This window comes from Cetorhinus maximus, chromosome 26 (assembly GCF_964194155.1).
Source record: "Cetorhinus maximus chromosome 26, sCetMax3.hap1.1, whole genome shotgun sequence".
NCBI lineage: Eukaryota > Metazoa > Chordata > Chondrichthyes > Lamniformes > Cetorhinidae > Cetorhinus > Cetorhinus maximus.
The window spans coordinates 11,831,561-11,853,897 of NC_135904.1; the positions used below are offsets into that span (position 1 = coordinate 11,831,561).

A 22,337-nucleotide genomic window follows, 5' to 3' on the forward strand; every position below is an offset into this window, starting at 1 on the left:
AGTGACCACTGATCCCAGTGGTGTTACTGGGACCAGAGAGCAGCCGGCCAATCAGATTGGCTGACAGCTCTCGGAGGCTGGACTTTGTTCCCAAATGAGGGCAGAAAGCCCTCCTCCCACCAATTTACGCTCCTGGTTTTAGAGTCAGGAGCAGGGGTGAGTTTCCCACTGACATCATCAGTGGCAGGCAGGAAACCCTATCACCCAAAGAATCCAGCCCCAGGTATAGGGGACCTCAAGGATCTGGGAGGCCAATAGAATTGTGTAATGGACATTTTACTCAAAACTTTGCCTCGTTTTTAAATTTAGAAATCATTGGGCTTATCAGCATATGCTCAAAACTGAATTGGTTAATGGAACTTAGCAATGCCCAAACTTCTTTGATTGAAAGACAACTTTTCAAAGGGATTATTAATCACAGAACCTCCCCTCCCCCAATCTAAATTATAATGCAACATAATACTCATAATGTGAGTGTTGCATAGCGTTTTAATAATGTTTGTATGAAAGTCGGTGTTTACATGATAATTACAGATGTAATGAGCCTTGTACCACTCCCTGCACTCCTCTGTGCTCGCTCCCCACCGAGGTGAGACAGTCAACCCGCTCTGTGCTGCAGACAGCCACACACCCTCTCCCATTTCACACCAGCCTCCAGCTGCCCATGTAAACCCTTCCACAGGTTGTTATCATCAGCCATGATTGAATGGCGGAGCAGACTCGATGGGCCGATTGGCCTAATTTCTGCTCCTGTGTCTTATGGTCTTATGGACGCCAGTGTGAGGATCAATGATGTAAAATAGGCTGATCAAAAGCTGAAATCCCACGGTGTCAGACCAAGTATTGGGGCACTTTTAATTACCTGGTAATTTCTGTAACTCCCTCAGGGGAGAGGGTGGGGACTGTTCATTATTACTGGCAACTGATTGTTCTGCTGTGTGGATAACAAAATGCCAGGTGGCTAATTGCAGGTATCCCTCTGAGTGATTTGTTCACGTGTACAGTGGTTTGCAAATGCTCAATGTCTAACATGCTGAGACGCATTTCTTCAAGGGCTATAGTCTCTGGTATGACCTCTTGTTTGTTTCATTGCTCCCAGGGGTTCAGAGACAGATTGTGCACTGTTTGGAAAAAATTGCAGGAATCGTTGAAGAGCAATACTGCGACCTCGTAACGCGACCTGATGATAAACAGAGGAGCTGCCACCCAGAGCCATGCCCAGCTCGGTCAGTATTCGATCACAGAGGGCAAGGGTTCCTCAGAAATTGGTCATAAGACTTCATCCTTAACTTTAGTCCATTATGCTCACGCTGGTGGGCAGTGGCTCAGCCTTGACTATTTTCAAATCATTCCCTGGCCTTGCCCATCCCTATCTCTGTAATCTCCTCCAGCCCTTCAATCCTTCACACATCTGCACTCCTCTCATTTTGACCTGTTGCACATTCCTGATGTTATTTGCCCCACTATTAGGGGCCATGCCTTCAGCTGCCTGGACCCTAAGCTCCCTCCCTAAACCTTTCCACCTCTCTACCTCTTTCGCTTCCTTTAAGGCTCTTTCTTTAAACTTACCTGTTTGACCAAACTTTTGGTCACCTAACCTAATATCTCCTAATGCGACTCGGTGTCAGCTTTTGTCTGCTGACATCCTGTTAAGGCGAGTTGGAATATTTTGCAAAATTAAAGGTGCCAGATAAATGCAGGTTGTTGTTGTCTGCGCGCTAGAATAGCTTCCTTAGAATCATTCATAGGATGGGCTGAAGTTTTAGCTCGATTTGCAGGCCTGACCCACTTGAGCGTGAAATAGCACACGATGACATCGGGCGAGCGTCCTGACATCATCCCGTGGTCGGGCGATATTTCAGTCGGTGGGCGCGCGCAAATGTCGAACAGTTAAGAGGGCAATTAAGCCCATTAAAGTTCCAGTTGTCCCCGATTTTTCATGGTCCGTTTTTCATGAAACCTCACCCAAGGTAAAAATATTTGGACAGAATTTTCATCATCTATATGTTCAGGTGACTTTTTTTTCTGGGATTTTAAAATCTTTACTGATTGCTTTTGAACTCTTCAGCTCCCTGAGGCAGCTTTCCGGCTTCATTCGGTGCTTACGTCAGCGCCTGCCCTCCTTCCACCCTCCTCCTGCCCCACCCTGGCAGCGCTGAGTGTTTCAGCGCGCGTTTCACACTGGCTGGCTGTTTATTGGCCAGTTTCACACTGGCTGGCCGTTTATTGGCCAGCCAGAATGAACTCGCAGCCGGGGACCAATCGCGGCCAGCAGTCTGTTCCTCGCTCCCTCCCGGGCCCGCTGGTCACATGCGCCCGCCAAACTAAAAATCCTGCCCTTACGGTAGAGTAGGAGGCCACTCTGCCCATAGTGCTTGTACAGGCCCTTTGAAAGAGCTGTCCAACTTAACCCTTCCAAAACCCACAGAAAAAAATTGAACAAGACTCTTTAGACGATCTCTTCCCTCCTATCACCTCTGGAGCTAGTCAGAGTGAGTGCAGTGCCTGCTCAGAGTATCTCCTACCTCAAATGGTAATCGGGGCTCTATTTACACCGCAGGGCACCGATTTTCATATTAAACCGAGCCCATTGCTCGATACAGGCGGGTGCCTCAGACACCCGGGGGTGGTGTGGGGAGGCAGCATCACAGGTGTTAAAAGGGACGGGAAGGCCTCAGGTCCCATTTTGAACCCATTAACATCAGGAGAGGTTGTGGTAAAAGTCGACTACCAATCCTCCCCCTCACTACTGCACTGAGAGAATCAGTCTCAGGTTCCTGTGCATGGCTTTCTGCAATAATGGGGCTTAAACCCAGAACTTGCTGACACGGACGAGAGTGCTTCCACTGGGGTGACGTTGGTGCTATTGATGAATAGAATGGGCAGCAAGCAGCTGCATTTGGATCTGTGCTCCCCGAGGGTAGAGGTCACCCCTAGGGGAGCGAGATAGGAAAATTAACCGTCATACTGGCCGTAGCCTGCAAGCTATAAGAAGTGCGAGTGTCGGCTGTTTTCTCGGTAGTGCCCTGCAGGGTGCGATTTTGCTCTGAGGCTGGTCTTTATTTTCACAGGTGGTGGGTTGGAGAGTGGCAGGCCTGCTCTTCGTCCTGCGGAGAAATGGGAATCATGAAGAGGACGGCCCTGTGCATCCAGAGCGTGGGGCTGGACGAGCAGAGAGCCCTGCAAGCCTCCGACTGTCAACACATGCCCAAGCCCGAAGCCACCAGCCCTTGCAACAGGGAGATTCCTTGCCCATCCGACTGGAGCACGGGCAGCTGGTCAGAGGTGAGAGGGTCAGAGGTTAAATGCCAGGGCAATCATCCTAAGGCAGGAGGCTTTTTAAAAAAGACATAGGTAATGATTGACAAGCAATTAGGTCAACAAGGAAATGTCTGTCTTGAGCTACTAGAGTCTGGTTTCAGTTAGTCCTGATTTGCTGACCTGACCCTTTAAGCTTTGTCTTGTAGAAGCCTCATAAATGTTGAGCTCATGAAACCTTAGAAGCTCTTGTTGCATTTTCTTAAAGGGGCAGCCTCACTGGTTGTCACCCTTTTGAAAGAATTATAACCAAGAAAAGTGGCTTTAATGCGTTGTACTTTATTTTGTGGGCCTGAATTTTATTTACCCACTCTCCTGCCCTGGGCCAGCATTGAATGCCCCATCCCTAGTTTCCCCTTCGGTAGATGTTGGCGAGCCACCACCTTAAACCGCTGCAGGCCACGTGGTGGAAATGCTCCCGTAATGCTGCAGTGCTTTGATACAACGGAGTTTCCACTTCAGGGAGCAGATAAGAGTCAACCACATTGGGACTGGAGTCACATGGAAGCCCAGATCCAATAAGGACAGCAGACTTCCTTCCCTAAAGGGACATTAGCGACCCAATTTGGGGGAGGCTGGGATGTAGTAGTATTGTCACCAGACTGGTAACCCAGAGACCCAGAGTAATGGTTCGAACATCCAGGTTCAAATCCCACCATGGAATATGGTGGAATTTGAATCCAATAAGGCTATGGGCCAAGTGCTGGTAAATGGGGTTAGGTAGGTAGGTCAGGTGTTTCTCACATGTCGGTGCAGACTCGATGGGCCGAAGGGCCTCTTCTGCACTGTGAGAATCTGTGAATAAATATCTGGAATTTAAAGTCTAGTGATGACCATGAAACCATTGTCAATTGTCATAAAAACCCACCTGGTTCACCAATGTCCTTTAGAGAAGGAAATCTGCTGTCCTTACCTGGTCTGGCCTACATATGACTCCAGGCCCACAGCAATGTGGTTGACTCTTAAAGGCCCTCTGAAATGGCCTAACAAGCCACTCAGTTGCTTCAAAACCTCTAGAAAATCAGCAAGGAATGAGACCGGACGCATTACCCGGCATCAACCTAGGCACCGGAAACGACAACGGCAAACTCAGCCCTGTCGAACATGCAAAGTCCACCTTACTAACATCTGGGGGTTTGTGCCAAAATTGGGAGAGCTGTCACACAGACTAGTCAAGCAACAGCATGACATAGTCATACTCACAGAATCATACCTTACAGACAATATCCCAGACACTACCATCACCATCCCTGAGTATGTCCTGTCCCACCAACAGGAGCAGCAGAATTGTACTCAACCATAATCTGTAACCTCACGGCCCGGCATATCCCCCACTCTACCGTTACCATCAAGCCAGGGGATCAACCCTGGTTCAATGAAGAGTGCAGGAGGGCATGCCAGGAGCAACACCAGGCATACCTAAAAATGAGTTGTCAACCTGGTGCCAAACAGCATAAGCAGCAAGTGATAGACAGAGCTAAGCGATCCCACAACCAACAGGTCAGATCTAAGCTCTGCAGTCCCGCCACATCCAGTCATGAATGGTGGTGGACAATTAAATGACTCACTGAGGAGGAGGCTCCACGGATATCCCCGTCCTCCATGATGGGGGAGCCCAGTACATCAGTGCAAAGGATAAGGCTGAAGCATTTGCAACAATCTTCAGCCAAAAGTGCCGACTGAATGATCCATCTCGGCCTCCTCCGGAGGTCTCTAACATCGCAGATGCCAGTCTTCAGCCAATACGATTCACTCCACGTGAAATCAAGAAATGGTTGAAGTTACTGGATACTGCAAAGGCTAGACCCTGACAATATTCCAGCAATAGTATTGAAGACTTGTGCTGCAGAACTTGCCATGCCCCTAGCCAAGCTGCTCCAGTGCAGTTACAAAACTGGCATCTACCCGGCAATGTGGAAAATTGCCCAGGTATGTCCTGTACACAAAAAGCAGGACAAATATAGCCCGGTCAATTACTGCCCCATGAGTCTACTCTCGATCATCAGTAAAGTGATGGAAGGAGTCATCAACAGTGCTATCAAGCGGCACTTACACAGCAATAACCTGCTCAATGATGCCTAGTTTGGGTTCCACCAGGGCCACTCAGCTCCTGACCTCATTGCAGTCTTGGTTCAAACATAGACAAAAGAGCTGAGCTCCAGAGGTGAGGTGAGAGTGACTGCCTTTGACATCAAGGCAGCATTTGACTGCATGTGGCATCAAGAAGCCCTAGCAAAACTGGAGCCAATGGAAGTCTGGGGGGTGGGGGGTGGTGTTGGGGTTTGGGGTGGGGGGGGGGGCGGTTGTGGGGTGGTGGGAAGCCTCCACTGGTTGGAGTCATATCTAGTACAAAGGAAGATAGTTGTGGTTGTTAGAGGTCAATCATCAATCATCTCAGTTCTAGGACATCACTGCAGGAAATCCTCAGGGTAGTGTCCTAGGCCCAGCGATCTTCAGCTGCTTCATCAGTGTCCTTCCTTCCATCATAAGGCCAGAAGTGGGGATGTTCGCTGATGATTGCACAATGTTCAGCACCATTCGTGATTCCTCAGATACTGAAACAGTCCATGTCCAAATACAGCAAGACCTGGATAATATCCAGGCTTGGGCTGACAAGTGGCAAGTAACATTCAAACCACACACCTGCCAGGCAATGACCATCTCCAACAAGAGAGATTTTAATCATTGTCTCTTGACATTCAATGGCATTACCATCGCTGAATCCCCACTATCAACATCCTGGGGGTTACCATTGACCATAACCTGAACTGGACCAACCATATAAGTATTGTGGCTCCAAGAGCAGGTCAGAGGCTAGGAATCCTGTGGTGAGTAACTCACCTCCTGACTCCCTAAAGCCTGTCCACCATCTACAAGGCACAAGTCAGGAGTGTGATGGAATACTCCCCACTTGCCTGGATGAGTGCAACTCCCAAAACACTCAAGAAGCTTGACACCGTCCGGGACAAAGCAGCCCGCTTGATTGGCACCCTAACCACAAACATTCACTCCCTCCACCACCGACGCACAGTAGCAGCAGTGTGTACCATCTACAAGATGCACTGCAGGAATTCACCAAGACTCCTTAGACAGCACCTTCCAAACCCACTACCATCTAGAAGGACAAGGGTAGCAGACACATGGAAACACCACCACCTGGAAGTTCCCCTCCAAGTCACTCACCATCCTGACTTGGAAATATATCACCGTTCCCTCACTGGGTCAAAATCCTGGAACTCCCTCCCTAACAGCTCTGTGGGTGTACCTGCACCACATTGACTGCAGCAGTTCAAGAAGGCAGCTCACCACCACTTTCTCAAGAGTAATTAGGGATGGGCAATAAATGCTGGCCCAGCCAGCGAAGCCCATATCCCATGAATAAAAAAAAAGTTGTTTTTCTTAATGACAATCCAACAGCATCATGGTCACTTTAGCTGATAACAACTTTTATTTCCAGCTGTTTAAAGCTGAATTCAAATACCAAAACAACCAAAGGTGGGATTTGAACTAGTGATCCCTGGGCTATTAGGCCCAGCCTCTGGATCACTGTCACATAACCGCTGTACTACTGAGCCCCTTTTGTAAGACCCATGAAGGTGCTTTAATTTTGCCAATCCTGATTTTGGGTGAACCCTTGATCCAGGGTTATCTTAAACGTGTAAGATGTTGATTGAGAGACTTGCGGCTTAACTGCATGTCACTGCTGGGGGTGGCAACTTTTACAGTATCGTCTCCTGTTAGCTGGTCCAGTGAGTAAAGGACATAGACCAATGACTTAGTAGCTTGCACCAGCTATTATTATTGAATCTGCCCATCAATAGTGGGCTTTCTTCTGGGAAACAGTGATACTGAACAGGAGTGAAAATGGACCTTATGCTTTTACGTATGTAAAGTCCCATGACAATCCACAAAGCAACTTCCAATAACCCTGCATTTTTCATGCTGTGGCTAAGCTTTTACCGTGCTAGTGATGAGCCAGTTCTTAATAATTGTTTGACTTTGTATTATTGTCTTTAAGCTGGACTGTCCGTAAATCAATTTAAAACACCCAAATTACATAAAATTACGTAGAATCAACAGAACATACACCCATGCAGTTGTTCCTGCTCCACACGAGCCTCCTCCACCCCCCTCTTCATCTCACCCCATTAGCATATCCTTCCATTCCTTCCTCCCTTTTTTATTTATCTAGCTTCTACTTAAAAATATTTATTCCATTTGCCACAAATACTCCATCTGTTAGCAAGTTCCACATCCCTACCACTCTATGGGGAATGAAGGTTCCCTCCTGAATTCTTGCTCTGCATCCACATCACCACAGATAGTTTCTAAGTCGGTGAGTCAGTCTAAGTGAATACAGTCCTCAAGGTATTTATTTGCAGGTGTTTAATCCATTATCATCCCTTTTTGTCATCTTGTTTTTACTTTGGGGGATGGGATGCTACAGTTGATGAGACGCTGTCTGTTTATCTCCGCAATCTGGGTGCTTTCCTTGTTGAGTGGAGAATGTCCTTATATCAGATTGATGAGGGGAGCTTCAGCAAAGTTGCTGGTGAAATTATGGGGGAGGGGGTTTTGTGGGGGAGGGGGTTTGGTCAGGTTGGGGTTTTCTGGGGGAGGGGGTTTGGTTGGGTTGGGGGTTTTGTGGGAATGGGGTTTGATGGGGAAGGGGGTTTGGTTGGGTTGGGGTTTTTGTGGGAATGGGGTTTGATGGGGAAGGGGGTTTGGTTGGGTTGGGGGTTTTGTGGGGTAGGGGTTTGACGGGGAAGGGGGTTTGGTTGGGTTGGGGGTTTTGTGGGGGAGGGGTTTGATGGGGAAGGGTATTTGGTCGGGTTGGGGTTTTTGTGGGAATGGGGTTTGGTGGGGTAGGGGGTTTGGTTGGGTTGGGGGTTTTTGTGAGAATGGGGTTTGATGGGGAAGGGGGTTTGGTTGTGTTGGGGGTTTTGTGGGGGAGGGGTTTGGGGAAGGGGGTTTGGTTGGGTTGGGATTTTTGTGAGAGAGGAATTTGATGGAGATGGGGGTTTGATGGAGAAGCAGGTTTGGTGTTTGAGGGGGATGGGGGTTTAATATGGGGCTGGGGCCCCATTCACAGCATTAACTACAGTGGAGTAACCAGCTTGATGACACTGACCAATGACTTTACTGTTTGCATAGATGACTTATTTTTGGATGTGCCCTGGAGGTGTTCCATTCGGCCCATCATATCTGTGCCAGCACTTTCAAAGAGCCACTGATACTATTATCATAGGTTCTCTGCACATTTTGGTGATCTTTATTTACAGAAGGTTTTGAATAGAAATACGCACAAAAGGCTAACAAGAATATTGCCATGCATTCATTCCCGGTGAATTGTTTGAAATAAGATTTTTTTCTCCTCCAGAGTTTCCTGTTCATGAGCTTTTCTTCTGTGAAGATGACTGAAAAATGATAAGCTTTGCTGAAAGTTTTAAGTGTCAGTTTTAATGTTTTTCTTTTACAGTGCTCCGTGACCTGTGGGGAAGGAGTAAGGAGACGTGCTGTCCTATGTCTGAACAACACCAACATGACATGCAGTTTTGAGGTGAAGCCAGCTGTGAAAAGCCAGTGCCACCTGAAACCCTGCCCCCGGCATAGGACAGGCATCAGGCTACGAGACTGGTCAGGGAGTGGAGCATCCAGCAGGGAACTCTACAATGAAGTGGGTTTCAATCTGAACTTTGGCCCCAGCAGGACAGTTCAGGAAGACAATTTAAATCAAATTGTTAACATCCCCAACCCTCATCCCTCCAATCTTAATGCAGAGATACCCCAGCCACATCCATTTGAAGATAAGATAAATAACCATATCATTGAAGACGATTTCACTGTTGAGAGCAGCAAGGACGAGGATTCTGCAAAAACCAATGTCTTTGTAGATGATTTCTACTATGATTATAACTTCATAAATTTCCACGAAGACCTTGACTATGATCCAGAAGATAGGCTTGTTGTTGAAGAGGAAGAGAAGACAAGTGAGAACATTAAACATGAAGAAGAACATTCAGAAACAAATAACATTTCGAACAATGTTTGGGAGAAGACACCTGACCAAGGCAAGAATAGAACTTTAAATGATCAGCTGGGGTCAGATGAGTTGGAGAAGATTCATTCAGGGCCCACACCCAATGAAAAGCCCTACAGTCGAGATGAAATAGTAGCAACAAATAATCCGATTATAGGTTCTACCACAAACTCAACGGATGTTCAACTGAGTGAGGAACATCCTACTGAGTATCTCCAAGTGACAGAGGTTACTCCGAGTATATTGTATATCACTGACAGTGAAGATGATCAAAAAGAACTGTACGAGGAAGATGAGTTGCTGCCCGTTCATAATACAACAGCGCACAGTGTTAAGGAAGTTATATATCCAGGTTTTTCAAATGATGATCAGAGCAGCATTCACAACACGATCAGAATCAATAATCCTCATTACTACAGCTCCCCATCAATAACAATGACTACTTCATCACCACATAACAATGTAAACATTCCTAATACTTCAGAAACATGGAAGCAGGAGCATTCTGTAGTCAAACAGAACAATGATGACCACAATACTAGTGATCGTGGTGCAAGCAATAGTGAGGAGGATGGTCAACATCATGTAGATGCTGAAGGATACACGCATCCTTCAGACAGCAGAGAACAGGGAAGAAGCCTTGAATCAAAGGAGAATATGGATGAAGACATGAAGACAAATCTATTGAAAGAAGATGGAAGAGTGCAGAAGGATGAGCATGAGATTATAAGTGAGAAAGCCCACTTGCCAAGCAGCACACTCAGTAACAGTTATAAACGAAATGATATGATCCATGTAGATGGCAATCAGTACCCACACCAAAATACAGATGTTAGTATTAATAAAAACCTTAACTATTGGGGAAGCCTTGACAGTCTCACCTCCACCACTGATCCTGTAACTCCAACACCTTCAGTCTTCATTGACCCAAATGACATTCCCACTTCAGAAATGATGCATTGGTCGATAGAGCAAGGACAAACTTTGCCAAGCATACCAGAATGGCGCAGTTTAAGCAATTCTTTGAGTTTGCCAGGAAATGTGATCCTACCAGGAGAGTCTGGATATCATAATGCGCAAAATGTGCACTCCCATCATAATTCGCCTTTGACACAAACCCCTCTGCTTTTGACACCAGTTTTAGCCACATCACTGCCACTGGTGTTCCCAGGAACAAGTCAACCACCGGAAGTATCAACGTCTCCAGTGACTTTTGCAGTTCTGCCAAATCTGGACTCTCAGCTACAACCACGGAGTACAACTGAGGGAATCCAGTCGAACCATTTGCAGCCAATTAAGGTAACCCATCCTGGCCGCTCACTTGTTCATACAGTGAGTCCACAGTTTAGGCTCCCAACAAGAAGACCACTGACACCAGCAAATCTACATCAAGAGAGGACAAGATTGGTGTCATCCACAAATTCAGTAGAAGGGAGCTCCAGAAGAACTACTACCTCTTCTGCTAAAGGCATTTCTAGTCTTTACCTGTCAGCAGCTCCATCAGCAAGACCTACCTCACATTTAAGTACATTGCTGATGCTAACAGAGGGGATTCAACAATCAGCCACTGCTTTCCCTGTGGGTACTCCTTGGACTGCTAGCATGGCACCATATGAAGCAATTTCAACAACAATTCATCCCAATGTAGACGCAAAGGAAACAACAACAACTGCCTTAATGAAGTTGAATGCTGATGAACACACCACGAAAATTGGTAAAACTTATCCAGGAGACACTGATTCAGGTGTCAGGAATGGCTCCCCAAGAATCACCGTGAGCACCTGGCCAGTGGCATCCCCTGAAACGCATCCTCCTGCTGTCTCCAGACACGAGCCTTTGTCAAAGTCAAGTTCGGAAGTCCAAACAACTCCAACAAGCTCAGTAATGGAAGCTGCCACAAACCCAATCTCTGAGGTACCTGCAGAATCCAGTGCTTACTGGGTGATTGGAAACTGGAGTGAGGCAAGTATCAGAGTTAACCCAGCAAGCAGAAACTTTCGAAATGGTTTTTTGATCAAGGAATGAACATAGGAATAAAGGAGCAGGAAGGAGTGGGACATTCAACCTCTTGAACCTGTTCCGCCATTCGGTGGGATCATAGTTGATCTGGGTACTAACTCCATCCACCAGCCTTAGCTCAATTTCCCTTAATGCTCATGTTTAGCAAAAAAAACTCTCGATCTCAGATTTAAGATTATTAGCATCTACTGCTTTTTTTGTGGGAGAGAGTTCCACACTTTTGCCACACTTTACATGAAAACATTTTTCCTAACTTCTCTCCCCCTGTGGTCTGGCTCTGATTTTAAGTTTAGTCCCTTTGTCCTAGACTCCCCCACCAGTGAGAAAAGCTTCTCTCTATTCCACCCAATTAATTTATTTCAAAATCCTACAGGTCTCAATCCAGTCGAATCACCCCTTCCTTATGTTATATCATGGCAGATGATATGTGCCAGGTGGACCAAAGCCACAAGGGAAACTTGGTTGCGCTATCACAACTATTTTGCAATTTGTATTTATTACGAGAAGATGTGTGCACGGAATTCAGAAGCAATGAGTCCACCAAGACTTTAGAGATCTTAAAAATTAAATTAGAATATTTCTTAACAAAATAAAAGATTTCAAACACATACATACGACTACAAATTACTTACTACTATAACAGCTCCTAAAATTCCTAATTAACCTGACTCCCAGTTGCACACCCCCTTTAAGGCAACAGTTCAAAATAGATTTTAGATTTAAAATGAAACCAGCAAGTTAACACAATACCCACTCGTCAGTGGAATTCCAAATGGCTTCCCCAACTTCAGTTACTTTACATAGCAGACTAATGCACAAATGGCTGGAGGTTTCTTAAAGGCTGTTTCACATACTCCTGTTAGATCTTAAATGGCCCTCTTCTCATATAGCCATTCATTCTCCTTTATATATGTTTCTCTCTTTTTAATATGTAAATTCTACAGAAACTGTATCTTCTTCATAATATAAAAACTTTCATGTCATCAATATTGTCAGTAACCTTTGGGAAAAATAAACACACTCCTTAGCCTTGCTTATCTGGCTAGTGGTAAACAGACTAACATCCCTTTGAAATCCAAACAATCCCTTCATTTATCTAGAAAATGTAAATTCCCTTCACACCTTACATGCTAAGACCCCATCCATGTTTACTCATTAGCATCTCAAGCACATTTCAACACCTAACTTCTTTTGATGATTTCAAGCTTGCAGCCTACCTGTCTCCAATGTAATTAAATCACAGACAGAACCACCTGTACTTACACACATAAACCTACTTCACAATAAACCAGAAAAATATTATGAAAATTATTTTCATAACACTTAATCTTCCACATTCCAGGGAATACAAACTTAGTCTCATGAACACCGTGACACAGAACATCTTTATTTCCTCTACATTAAATAGGGAAAGGGATTTCACCGGTTTAATGCTTCAGCAGATTGTCATCGATGTCACAAACAGTCTCTTCCCACTTACATCCGCGATTCCTCTCACGCCCTACATCATATCAACAAATACATTATCTGTTTCATTAACCTTTAAATAACCCCCTTCCATCCTCCTTGCCCTACCTTTTTCAGACAGGGCCAGCCTCAAGTCTGTCCGCCATTGTATCAGTCTGGAACCATCGAGCTGCCCTGGAGCACCCACTTTCTGCCCGCAGCTCGTTGAGGGGGGGGGCGGGTGGTGGTGGTGGGGAGGGTATGGTACTGAGGCTCAGACCACAAAATGGGCCGGGGCTTCCCGTGTCTTGACTTTAATAGTCAAACCTCCCCCACCCTCCAACCTGTGTGGATTTGTCAGTGGGTTATATTAAGCCTTTGACAGACATTGATGGGTTTCCGCAGCCAACTGAATAAAATAAAGTGTATCTTTTTACACCTACAAATACTGGGGTGATTTATTGGCCTGAAACTTTTCAATTTTTGTTCTAACAGTGATTTTCGTCGGACCTTCTCTGGTTGGAGAGTTCTGCTGGTTGGGAATTTAGGACTAGGAGCCATAATCAAAAATTTAGAGCCAGATTTATTCAAAAATGAAACCAGGAAACAAGATCACACAAAGGGTAGCAGAAGTTTGGAACTCGCTTCCACAAGTGGAATTTGATGTCTGAGCAGTTATTAAATTTAAAACTGAGATCAATAGATTGTTGATATTACTGGACATGGGGAAAAGGCAAGCGTATGGATCAGTCACAATCTCACTGAATGGTGGAACAGAGTCAAGGGGACCAAATGGCCTCTTCCTGTTACTTTGGAAAGTGGGATGTTTAGAAAAACCTGTCTTTCTCTCTGTCTGTATATAGAAAACCTGTCTTTCTCTCTGTCTGTATATAGAAAACCTGTCTTTCTCTCTGTCTGTATATAGAAAAGGGATTTCACCGGTTTAATGCTTTAGCAGATTGTCATCAATGTCACAAACAGTCTTTTCCCACTTACATCCGCGATTCCTCTCACGCCCTACATCATATCAACAATTTCCAGTTCCTTGGCCCCAACCGCCTCCTCTTCACCATGGACGTCCAATCCCTCTACACCTACATCCCCCACCGGGATGGTCTGTGGGCTCTCCACTTCTTCCTCGAAAAGAGGCCCAAACAATCCCCATCCACCACTACTCTCCTCCGTCTGGCTGACCTTGTTCTCACACTGAACAATTTCTCCTTAAACTCGTCTCACTTTCTCCAAATAAAAGGTATGGCTATGGGTACCCGTATGGGCCCCAGTTATGCCTGTCTCTTTATGGAGTATGTGGAACATTCCTTGTTCCAGTCCTACACAGGCCCCGTCCCACAACTCTTTCTTCGGTACATCGATGACTACTTTGGTGCCACTTCACACTCTCATCTGGATCTGGAAAAATTTATTAATTTTGCTTCCAATTTCCACCCCTCCATTTTCATGTGGTCCATCACTGACACTTCCCTTCCCTTCCTTGACCTCTCTGTCTCAATTTCTGGTGATAGACTGTCCACCAATATCCATTACGAGCCTACCGACTCCCACAGCTACCTCGACCACAGCTGCTCACACCCCGCTTCCTGTAAGGACTCCATCCCATTCTCTCAGTTCCTTTTCCTCCGTCGCATCTGTTCTGATGATTACTTTCCAAAACAGTTCCTTTGACATGTCTTCCTTCTTCCTTAACCGAGGTTTTCCACCCACGGTGGTCGACAGGGCCCTCAACCGTGTCTGGCCCATCTCCCGCGCATCCGCCCTCACACCTTCTTCTCCCTCCCAGAACCATGATAGGGTCCCCCTTGTCCTCACTTATCACCCCACCAGCCTCCACGTTCAAAGGATCATCCTCCACCATTTCCGCCAACTCCAGCATGATGCCAGTTCCAAACACATCTTCCCTTCACCCCCCTGGCAGCTTTCCGCATGGATCGTTCCCTCCGGGACACCCTGGTCCACTCCTCCATCACCCCCTACACCTCAACCCCCTCCCACGGCACCTTCCCATGCAACCGCAGAACGTATAACCCCTGCCCCTTTACTTCCCCCCTCCTCACCATCCAAGGGCCCAAACACTCCTTTCAAGTGAAGCAGCGCTTCACTTGCACTTCCCTCAATTTAGTCTCCTGCATTTGCTGCTCCCAATGCGGTCTCCTCTACATTGGAGAGACCAAACGCAGACTGGGTGACCGCTTTGCAGAAACCTTCAGTCTGTCCGCAAGCATGACCCAGACCTCCCTGTCGCTTGCCATTTCAACACTCCACCCTGCTCTCATGCCCACATGTCCGTCCTTGGCCTGCTGCAATGTTCCAGTGAAGCCCAACACAAACTGGAGGAACAGCACCTCACCTTCCACCTTGGAACTTTACAGTCTTCCGGACTTAATATTGAGTTCAACAATTTCAGATCATGAACTCTCTCCTCCATTCCCACCCCCTTTCCGATCCCCCTTTTTCCAATAATTTATAATTTTTTTTACAACTATATTTTTTTCTTTTTCCTACTATTTTTAAATTTATTTCCATCTATTGTTTCATCTCCACCTTTTGGCCCATTTCGATCCCTTCCCCCCACCCCACCCCCACTAGGGCCATCTGCCACTAGCTTGCTTCCCTTAATGTCCCCATTAGCACATACTTTAGATAATATCACCACCATCAACACCCCTTTGTCCTTTTGTCTATGACATCTTTGGCAGTCTCTTCCTGGCCTCCACCTATCACTGGCCCCTTATCAAGCTTTCCTGTCCCACCCCCTTCTACCAGCTTATATTTCATCCCATTTCTATATGTCTTAGTTCTGATGAAGGGTCATACGGACTCGAAACGTCAACAGTATCCCTCTCCGCAGATGCTGTCAGACCTGCTGAGTTTTTCCGGGTATTTTTGTTTTTGTTCTAGATTTCCAGCATCCGTAGTATTTTGTTTTTATCACAAACTGTCTCTTTCTTTTCAGACTAATTGCTTGTCAAAGCAAGTTCATATACCCTTCTATAAACACTAACCTGTCGTTTCAGCTATGAGAAAGTATTAAGTGTGAGTTTTCTAAAGGTGCATTTGGAGAGCCTGAGCTGCCAGCAAAATCTATTGTTAAAACTTTGCAAACCCCTGTTATCCTGCATAAAAAACTCTTAACATGTAGACTAAGGAAATAAAGCAAAGGGAACAGTCGTTTAATCTCATGTACAGGGGTGTAGTTAGTTTGAATGGAGTCCACTAACTGTTTCACTGTTGTGCAGTGCTCCACTACTTGTGGAATGGGAGCAATATGGAGGACAGTGCACTGCAGCACAGGCTCTGAGAACGACTGCAACAAGACCAAGAGGCCAGTTCCAGCTCGGAGATGCTACATCAGACCCTGCTCAACATGGCGTGTGGGCAACTGGAGTAAAGTAAGTCCCTCGTTTCCCTTCAGCACCTCCAGTTTAATGCAAAGTGGGAGATGAGATATTTTATAAATGGACCAAATGACACCCATTGAAATAATCCAGCATCACAATTCCATTCGGGCAGACTATTTGATTTGTTTATTGGTGCTGCTGGTTTCAAAGACAGTGCAGGCCCAGGCCTTATTCAATTATATTTTGCTATTTTTAATGGTATCACATACATCCACTGCACTGTAACACCCTCCATTACACTGTAACACTGTCCACTGTACTGTAACAACCTCCACTGTGCGCTAAGCCCTCTATTACAATGTAACACCCTCCATTACACTGTTACACCCTCCACTCCCCGCACTCTTTACAGCATCGTATTACCCTCCACTGCATTGGATATGTTTTAAAAGGGTATTTAATATAGTTGGACATGATTTTATTTAGGAGTGCACAGCCTAATTACTAGAACCCAAATTACCCCTTCAAACTGATTTAGTTTGACAGGGATATAATCATCAGGCAAAGACTCTGACACTGAATTAGTGAATAATATCAAAGTTTATTGATTATAAACAAAATACATTTGTCATTCAATCAAAAACTAATCCATCCACTACAGAAAAAACAATCAACTTAGTTAATGAACTAAAAATTATCAACTAACTAGTACGAGGAAATAAAGGTAAAGTATACTTCTCAATGAAACCCTCCAGTCTTCCCACTTTCAAATGGATGGCCAGTCCAGAAGAAGCGGACAACAATCTCATCCCTTCGTGCCAACAGCTGTTCACACCTGTCTCCAAAGAACAGTACACCTTCCTGGGATCCACACTGCCAGGGACTCTCCACTGCCCCTGGCCCAGCATTACAGTCATGATCTCCGCGCTGACAGGAATTCACATCTCCGCCTCCGCCTCTGAATATCTAAACCGGTTTCTCTTCACTTGGTACACACAAGATGGTTCCTGTAACCCTCTTTATACCTAAAAGATGTTGTCGCCCCACCTCAGCCAATGTCGTTGGAAATAGCTAATTGGTCAATAAGGTTGTTTCATTTCATTGGTTCTAGCTAATTGCGCAAATCGCCTTAAACTTAAGATGAAGGCTTGCTTCACACCTTTCTCCTTATCTTAAGACTTACAGGCAACCTGTTCATCACACGAAGACTCAATCAGTCAGGTCCAGTTTGTCCTTGATATGTGAGGGTCGAAGAATGGTGTTCAGGCTCTTTCCCAGAGTCTCTAACAGCACGTTTAATCCTTCCACTGGGATGTCAGTGGAAAAATGCAGAAATCCCACTTACTTGAATACTAAGTTTATTGATTACTTACCCTTCAACTCCGGGTAATTGAGGTACTTCATTCTAATTTAATTATCTGTTGCTAGTTGGTGACCACTTCACAATAACTACATTAAGTTAGCTTGTTGAAAAAGGTTAGCAACATCAACATGGCTTCTTTTTCTCTTCACATGTTAGTACAAAATGGCCAAGTTAAGCACACTAAATCCTACTAAAATAAAATTTAAAATCTAAGTCATCTTAAACTTGTAGCACCCTGCACTGCACCGTAACACCTTGCACTGCACCGTAACACCTTGCACTGCACCGTAACAACCTGCCCTGCACTGTAATAACCTCCTCTGCACCGTAACAGCCTCCCCTGCACCGTAACGCCCTCCCCTGCACCGTAACGCCCTCCCCTGCACCGTAACACCCTCCCCTGCACTGTAACACCCTCCCCTGCACCGTAACACCCTCCCCTGCACCGTAACACCCCCCCCGCACCGTAACACCCTCCCCTGCACCGTAACACCCTCCCCTGCACCGTAACAGCCTCCCCTGCACCGTAACAGCCTGCCCTGCACCGTAACGCCCTCCCCTGCACCGTAACGCCCTCCCCTGCACCGTAATGCCCTCCCCTGCACCGTAACGCCCTCCCCTGCACCGTAACACCCTCCCCTGCACCGTAACGCCCTCCCCTGCACCGTAACGCCCTCCCCTGCACCAAAACGCCCTCCCCTACACCAAAACGCCCTCCCCACACTGTAACACTCTTCCCCTGCACCGTAATGCCCTCCCCTGTATCATCACATCCTCCACTACGCTATACCACCCGCTACTGCGCTGTAACACCCTCCACCACATCATAACATCGTCCACCGCACTGCACCGTATCACCCTCCACTGCACCATATAATCTTAAAAGTTGAGCCAGGCCAGTCAGCGGTGATGTCAGGAAACACTTCCTTACTCAACAGGTGGTGGAAATTTGGAACTCCCCCTTTCAAAAGGCTGGGAGTCAATTAAACATTTAGAAAGTGAGATTGCTAAGGGTATGAAGGGCTGTGGAACAAGTGGGCAGCTGGAGTTAAGATGCAGATCATCCATGACCTAACAGAATGATGGAAGAGGTTCAAGTGCTCAAAAATACACGATTGCACTCTTAACACTCTCCACTTCATCCTCCCCATGGCATCATATGACTCCACTGATAAATTCTAGCAAATCTGTGCTTGTTTGCCTTGCATCTTAAGCTGAGGAGACTGCATCTATCTCTGGCAAGACATCTTGTTGCTCAGAAGCAAACACCAAGATTAATTAGCTGTCAGATTTTGCAGCCTCATCTCCTCACCGTTCCCACAGGAGCTCCTGTAACTCACACATCAAACTAGTTAGTGGTTTCTTTGGCTGTTCCGCTTTATCTTTATGATGAATTCAGATCCTTGAATTTTCCAATCTGTACCTTTCTTAATTGCTAATGATATTTTTGGAGCTTCAGAAGTCGATAGTTTTTTTTTCCCCCCTCCATCTCCAGCCTTGCAGAAGTTGAACTCCATGGATGCTGGAAGCCTTCCACAACCTCATTTAAGTAGCTAGCCTTCATCTTCATTGTCCAATTGACCAAGGGTGGGGCAGTCCTGCCCAGCTCTCACAAGATGCCCACACCCATGTGGGTGTTACTGGATAGCGATGAGGAGGTGGGAGTCTGATTGGTTGTTCCCTAATTAATTCAGGAGCATTGGCCTCATTCTCCAGTTGAAACTGCTCATGCTCCTGTCACAGTGCGGCAGAGTTCATGAGGAGGGTTACCGAGCAGACATGTAACATGATGATTTGATGATGGGCAGTGAATAATATTGTTCAGGTGGCACTGCCCTTTCACAAACACTTGTTTCTCCCTTTTAAGTGTCTGTATAAATAGCAAAATTAAACAGCAGTGAAGTAGGGGGTTAAACAAAGTTTTTTTTTAGGTTAATGGTTTTGAAATGTTAATGGTACTGTTATTTCATTAATTTTTGTTTAATTGTCGCTGGCTAGGCCAGCATTTTATTGCCTTGGTCCACTGCAGTCCATGTGGTGAAGGTACTCCCACAGTGCTGTTAGGGAGGGAATTCCAGGATTTTGACCCATCAAAGATGAAGGAACAGTGTTTTTTCTCAAGTCAGGATGGTGAGTGGCTTGGAGGGGAACTTGCAGGTGGTGGTGTTCCCATGCATCTGCTACCCTTGTCCTTCTAGATGGAAGAGGTCGCGGGTTTGGAAGGTGCTGTCGAAGGAGCCTTGGTGAGTTGCTGCAGTGCATCTTGTAGATGGTACACACACTGCTGCCACTGTGCGTCGGTGGTGGAGGGAGCGAATGCTTTACGTGGTGAATGGGGTGCATCCAGTCACAGATAATCCTTTTCAATTGTGATCTGGAAACTCCTGACCTGCACGTGTCTCAATGTGAGGAAGAAAGCTGAATTACTGAATGCCATTTAACTTCACATTCTCACCACTAGGGTATTTTAATTATGGCTTCCCCCCTTGGGACAGAATTTTTCACTGAGCAGGTGGGCGTGTGCCCAACCCGCTCGAGCGTAAAATAGTGCATGGTGACATCGGGTGAGCATCCCGACATCATCGCTAACTCGCGCGATATTTCGGTCGGCGGGCACGCACTAAACTCGGAAGCGCGCCCGCCAACAATTGAGAGGGCAATTAAGCCCACTAACAGCGCAATTAACGGAGATTTCTCGTTGCCCGTCCAACATTACGGTTGGCGGGCGGGCAAATCGGCCAGGAAGCCTTTGCATCTTTCAGGAAACTTCATCCAAGGGCGGGATGAGGTTTCCGTTATTAAATTTTTTTTTAAAATCCATGGACGGAATTTTTATAATGTCTATGTTCAGGTGACTGTTTGTTTGTGATGCTTGGGTATTTTTGTTCTGATTTTAAAGTCTTTATTTAAAACTTTTGAAGTCTTCGGCTCCCGGAAGCAGCTCCCGGGCCTTCAGGGAGCTTTCTATGAACGCTCACTCACGCCCACGCTGACTTCAGCGCTCGTTCCTCCTCCCGCCCTCACCCCAGCAGCGCTGAGCATTCCAACGCGCACTTCACGCTGGCTGGCCTTTAATTGGTCGGCCAGCATGAAATCGCGGTCGGGGGGGTGACGATCGGGGGCGGTGGTCCATTTCCCGGCAGCTCCTGTGTCTGCTGATCACCCCCGCACTCCGACCTAGAAATCCTGCCCTTCCTTTATTCCTTTTATTCTCTGCTTGTCTAGATACCACTGCAGGTGTGAGGGAGGGGAGGTAGCCTTTTGGTTGCTCTCTTAATAGTCCCGTGAGCAGCACCAGGGTCTGTGCAAGAATTACTGTCCTCTCCCACTTTTCCTACTATACCCTGGGGGTGATACATAAGCCCCTCTCACTGAGCAGAGCAGAACTCAAACCTGTCTCGTTCCCTCAAATGAACCAGCCCCCTTCCCATTCGCTCCCAATTGTGTAAAACTCCTTCCCGATCACTCGTATGGAATTTCTGATCTAACATTTTAAATAAACATTTAAATACAAATCCTCATCCTTCACACACAAACTGTTCCCAAAATATTTGTACAAAGTACTCAGTGCAGTGTCAACTTCTGCCAAATCTAATTATGGTTGCTTAAAAAGCTCTTGTCATAAAGTTTTGCAATATGGTTTCAGATCAAGAGCTCAGTTAACAATTGCATGGATTCAGCTGGGGAAAGGTCCTCCTATTCCCAGTTACACAGATCCTGATCCAAGAGGAGTGCTTCCCAGGGGATTTATTAAATGCTTGTTTGGATTTTTAGCTTCCAAAGCTTTGGCTCAGTGTTAGTTATGGTGAATTGTATTCTGCAATCGTTGTTCAAAGCTTTCTCCTGTAGAAAGTCTAACTTTTTATTGATCTGATTATTTGAATTGCTTAACAATTCCCCCCCAACCAGTTTTAGTCATTTTCCCGCTGTATACCATCCCCTAAACGAGCGAGTTATATTATTAATCACTGGTTATACTTCAGCTGGAGAATTGTGTTTGGGGCAGCACACTTTAGGAAGGGTGTTGAGGCCTTGGAGAGGGTGCAGCGTTTTACTAGAACAGTGATTGATCTTTTTCCGATCTCGCTCCTTCAGGCGTAAACCTCGCTGGGGTGGCTGGTTTTCTTGGGCAGCAGCAGCACAGCCTGGATGTTGGGCAGGACCCCACCCTGGGCTATGGTGACCCCTCCTCGTTGTTGTGGATGGTGAGCTGGTGGTGGCGGAGGGGGGGTGATGCGAGTCGTTTTGTTGTCCCGGGCCGAGTTGCCGGCCAGCTCGAGGATCTCAGCCGTCAGGTACCCCAGGACGGCGGCCAGGTAGACGAGGGCTCCGGCTCCGACACGCTCGACATAGTGACCCTCGCGCAGCAGCCAGTGGATACGGCCGACGGGGAACTGGAGACCAGCCCTGGAGGAGCGAGTCTTGACCTTAGCGCGCCCTTTCCCTCCGGTTTTACCATGACCGGACATTCTGTTGTTACTCCTGCTGAATGTCTTCACCGATGTTGAGGGGCTTTGGTTATGTGGAGAGACTGGAGAAGCAGGGATTGTTCTCCTTAGAGCAGAGAAGGTTAAGGCGTGATTTAAAACATGGTGGCCGAGCTCGAATTAATGAAAAAAAAGTTTTGTAAAGTGGCAGCCAGAGCCTAAAACTGCCTTCCTATCGAGTTTTTGTGCCTAAAAAACCCACTGCTGAGTTTTATTATTACGGAATCAATTAGTCCTGCGATTGGCCCTGCGATCGCTACAGGAGCCCACCAAGGCCCAGTAGGCGCGGGAAGAACCATTGAAAGGAC

General features: G+C 46.4%; 1 protein-coding gene across 1 annotated transcript in view; it reads left to right on the forward strand.

Moving 5' to 3' along the window:
• LOC144668280 (A disintegrin and metalloproteinase with thrombospondin motifs 7-like) overlaps positions 1–22,337 on the forward strand; it is a 171,734-nt gene that overhangs the window by 115,949 nt on the left and 33,448 nt on the right. Inside the window, exons 17-20 of the mRNA XM_078530110.1 lie at positions 1,100–1,226; positions 3,072–3,285; positions 8,798–11,320; positions 16,078–16,230. Coding sequence (XP_078386236.1) covers positions 1,100–1,226; positions 3,072–3,285; positions 8,798–11,320; positions 16,078–16,230 — 3,017 coding nt within the window. The remainder of the gene's footprint in view (positions 1–1,099; positions 1,227–3,071; positions 3,286–8,797; positions 11,321–16,077; positions 16,231–22,337) is intronic.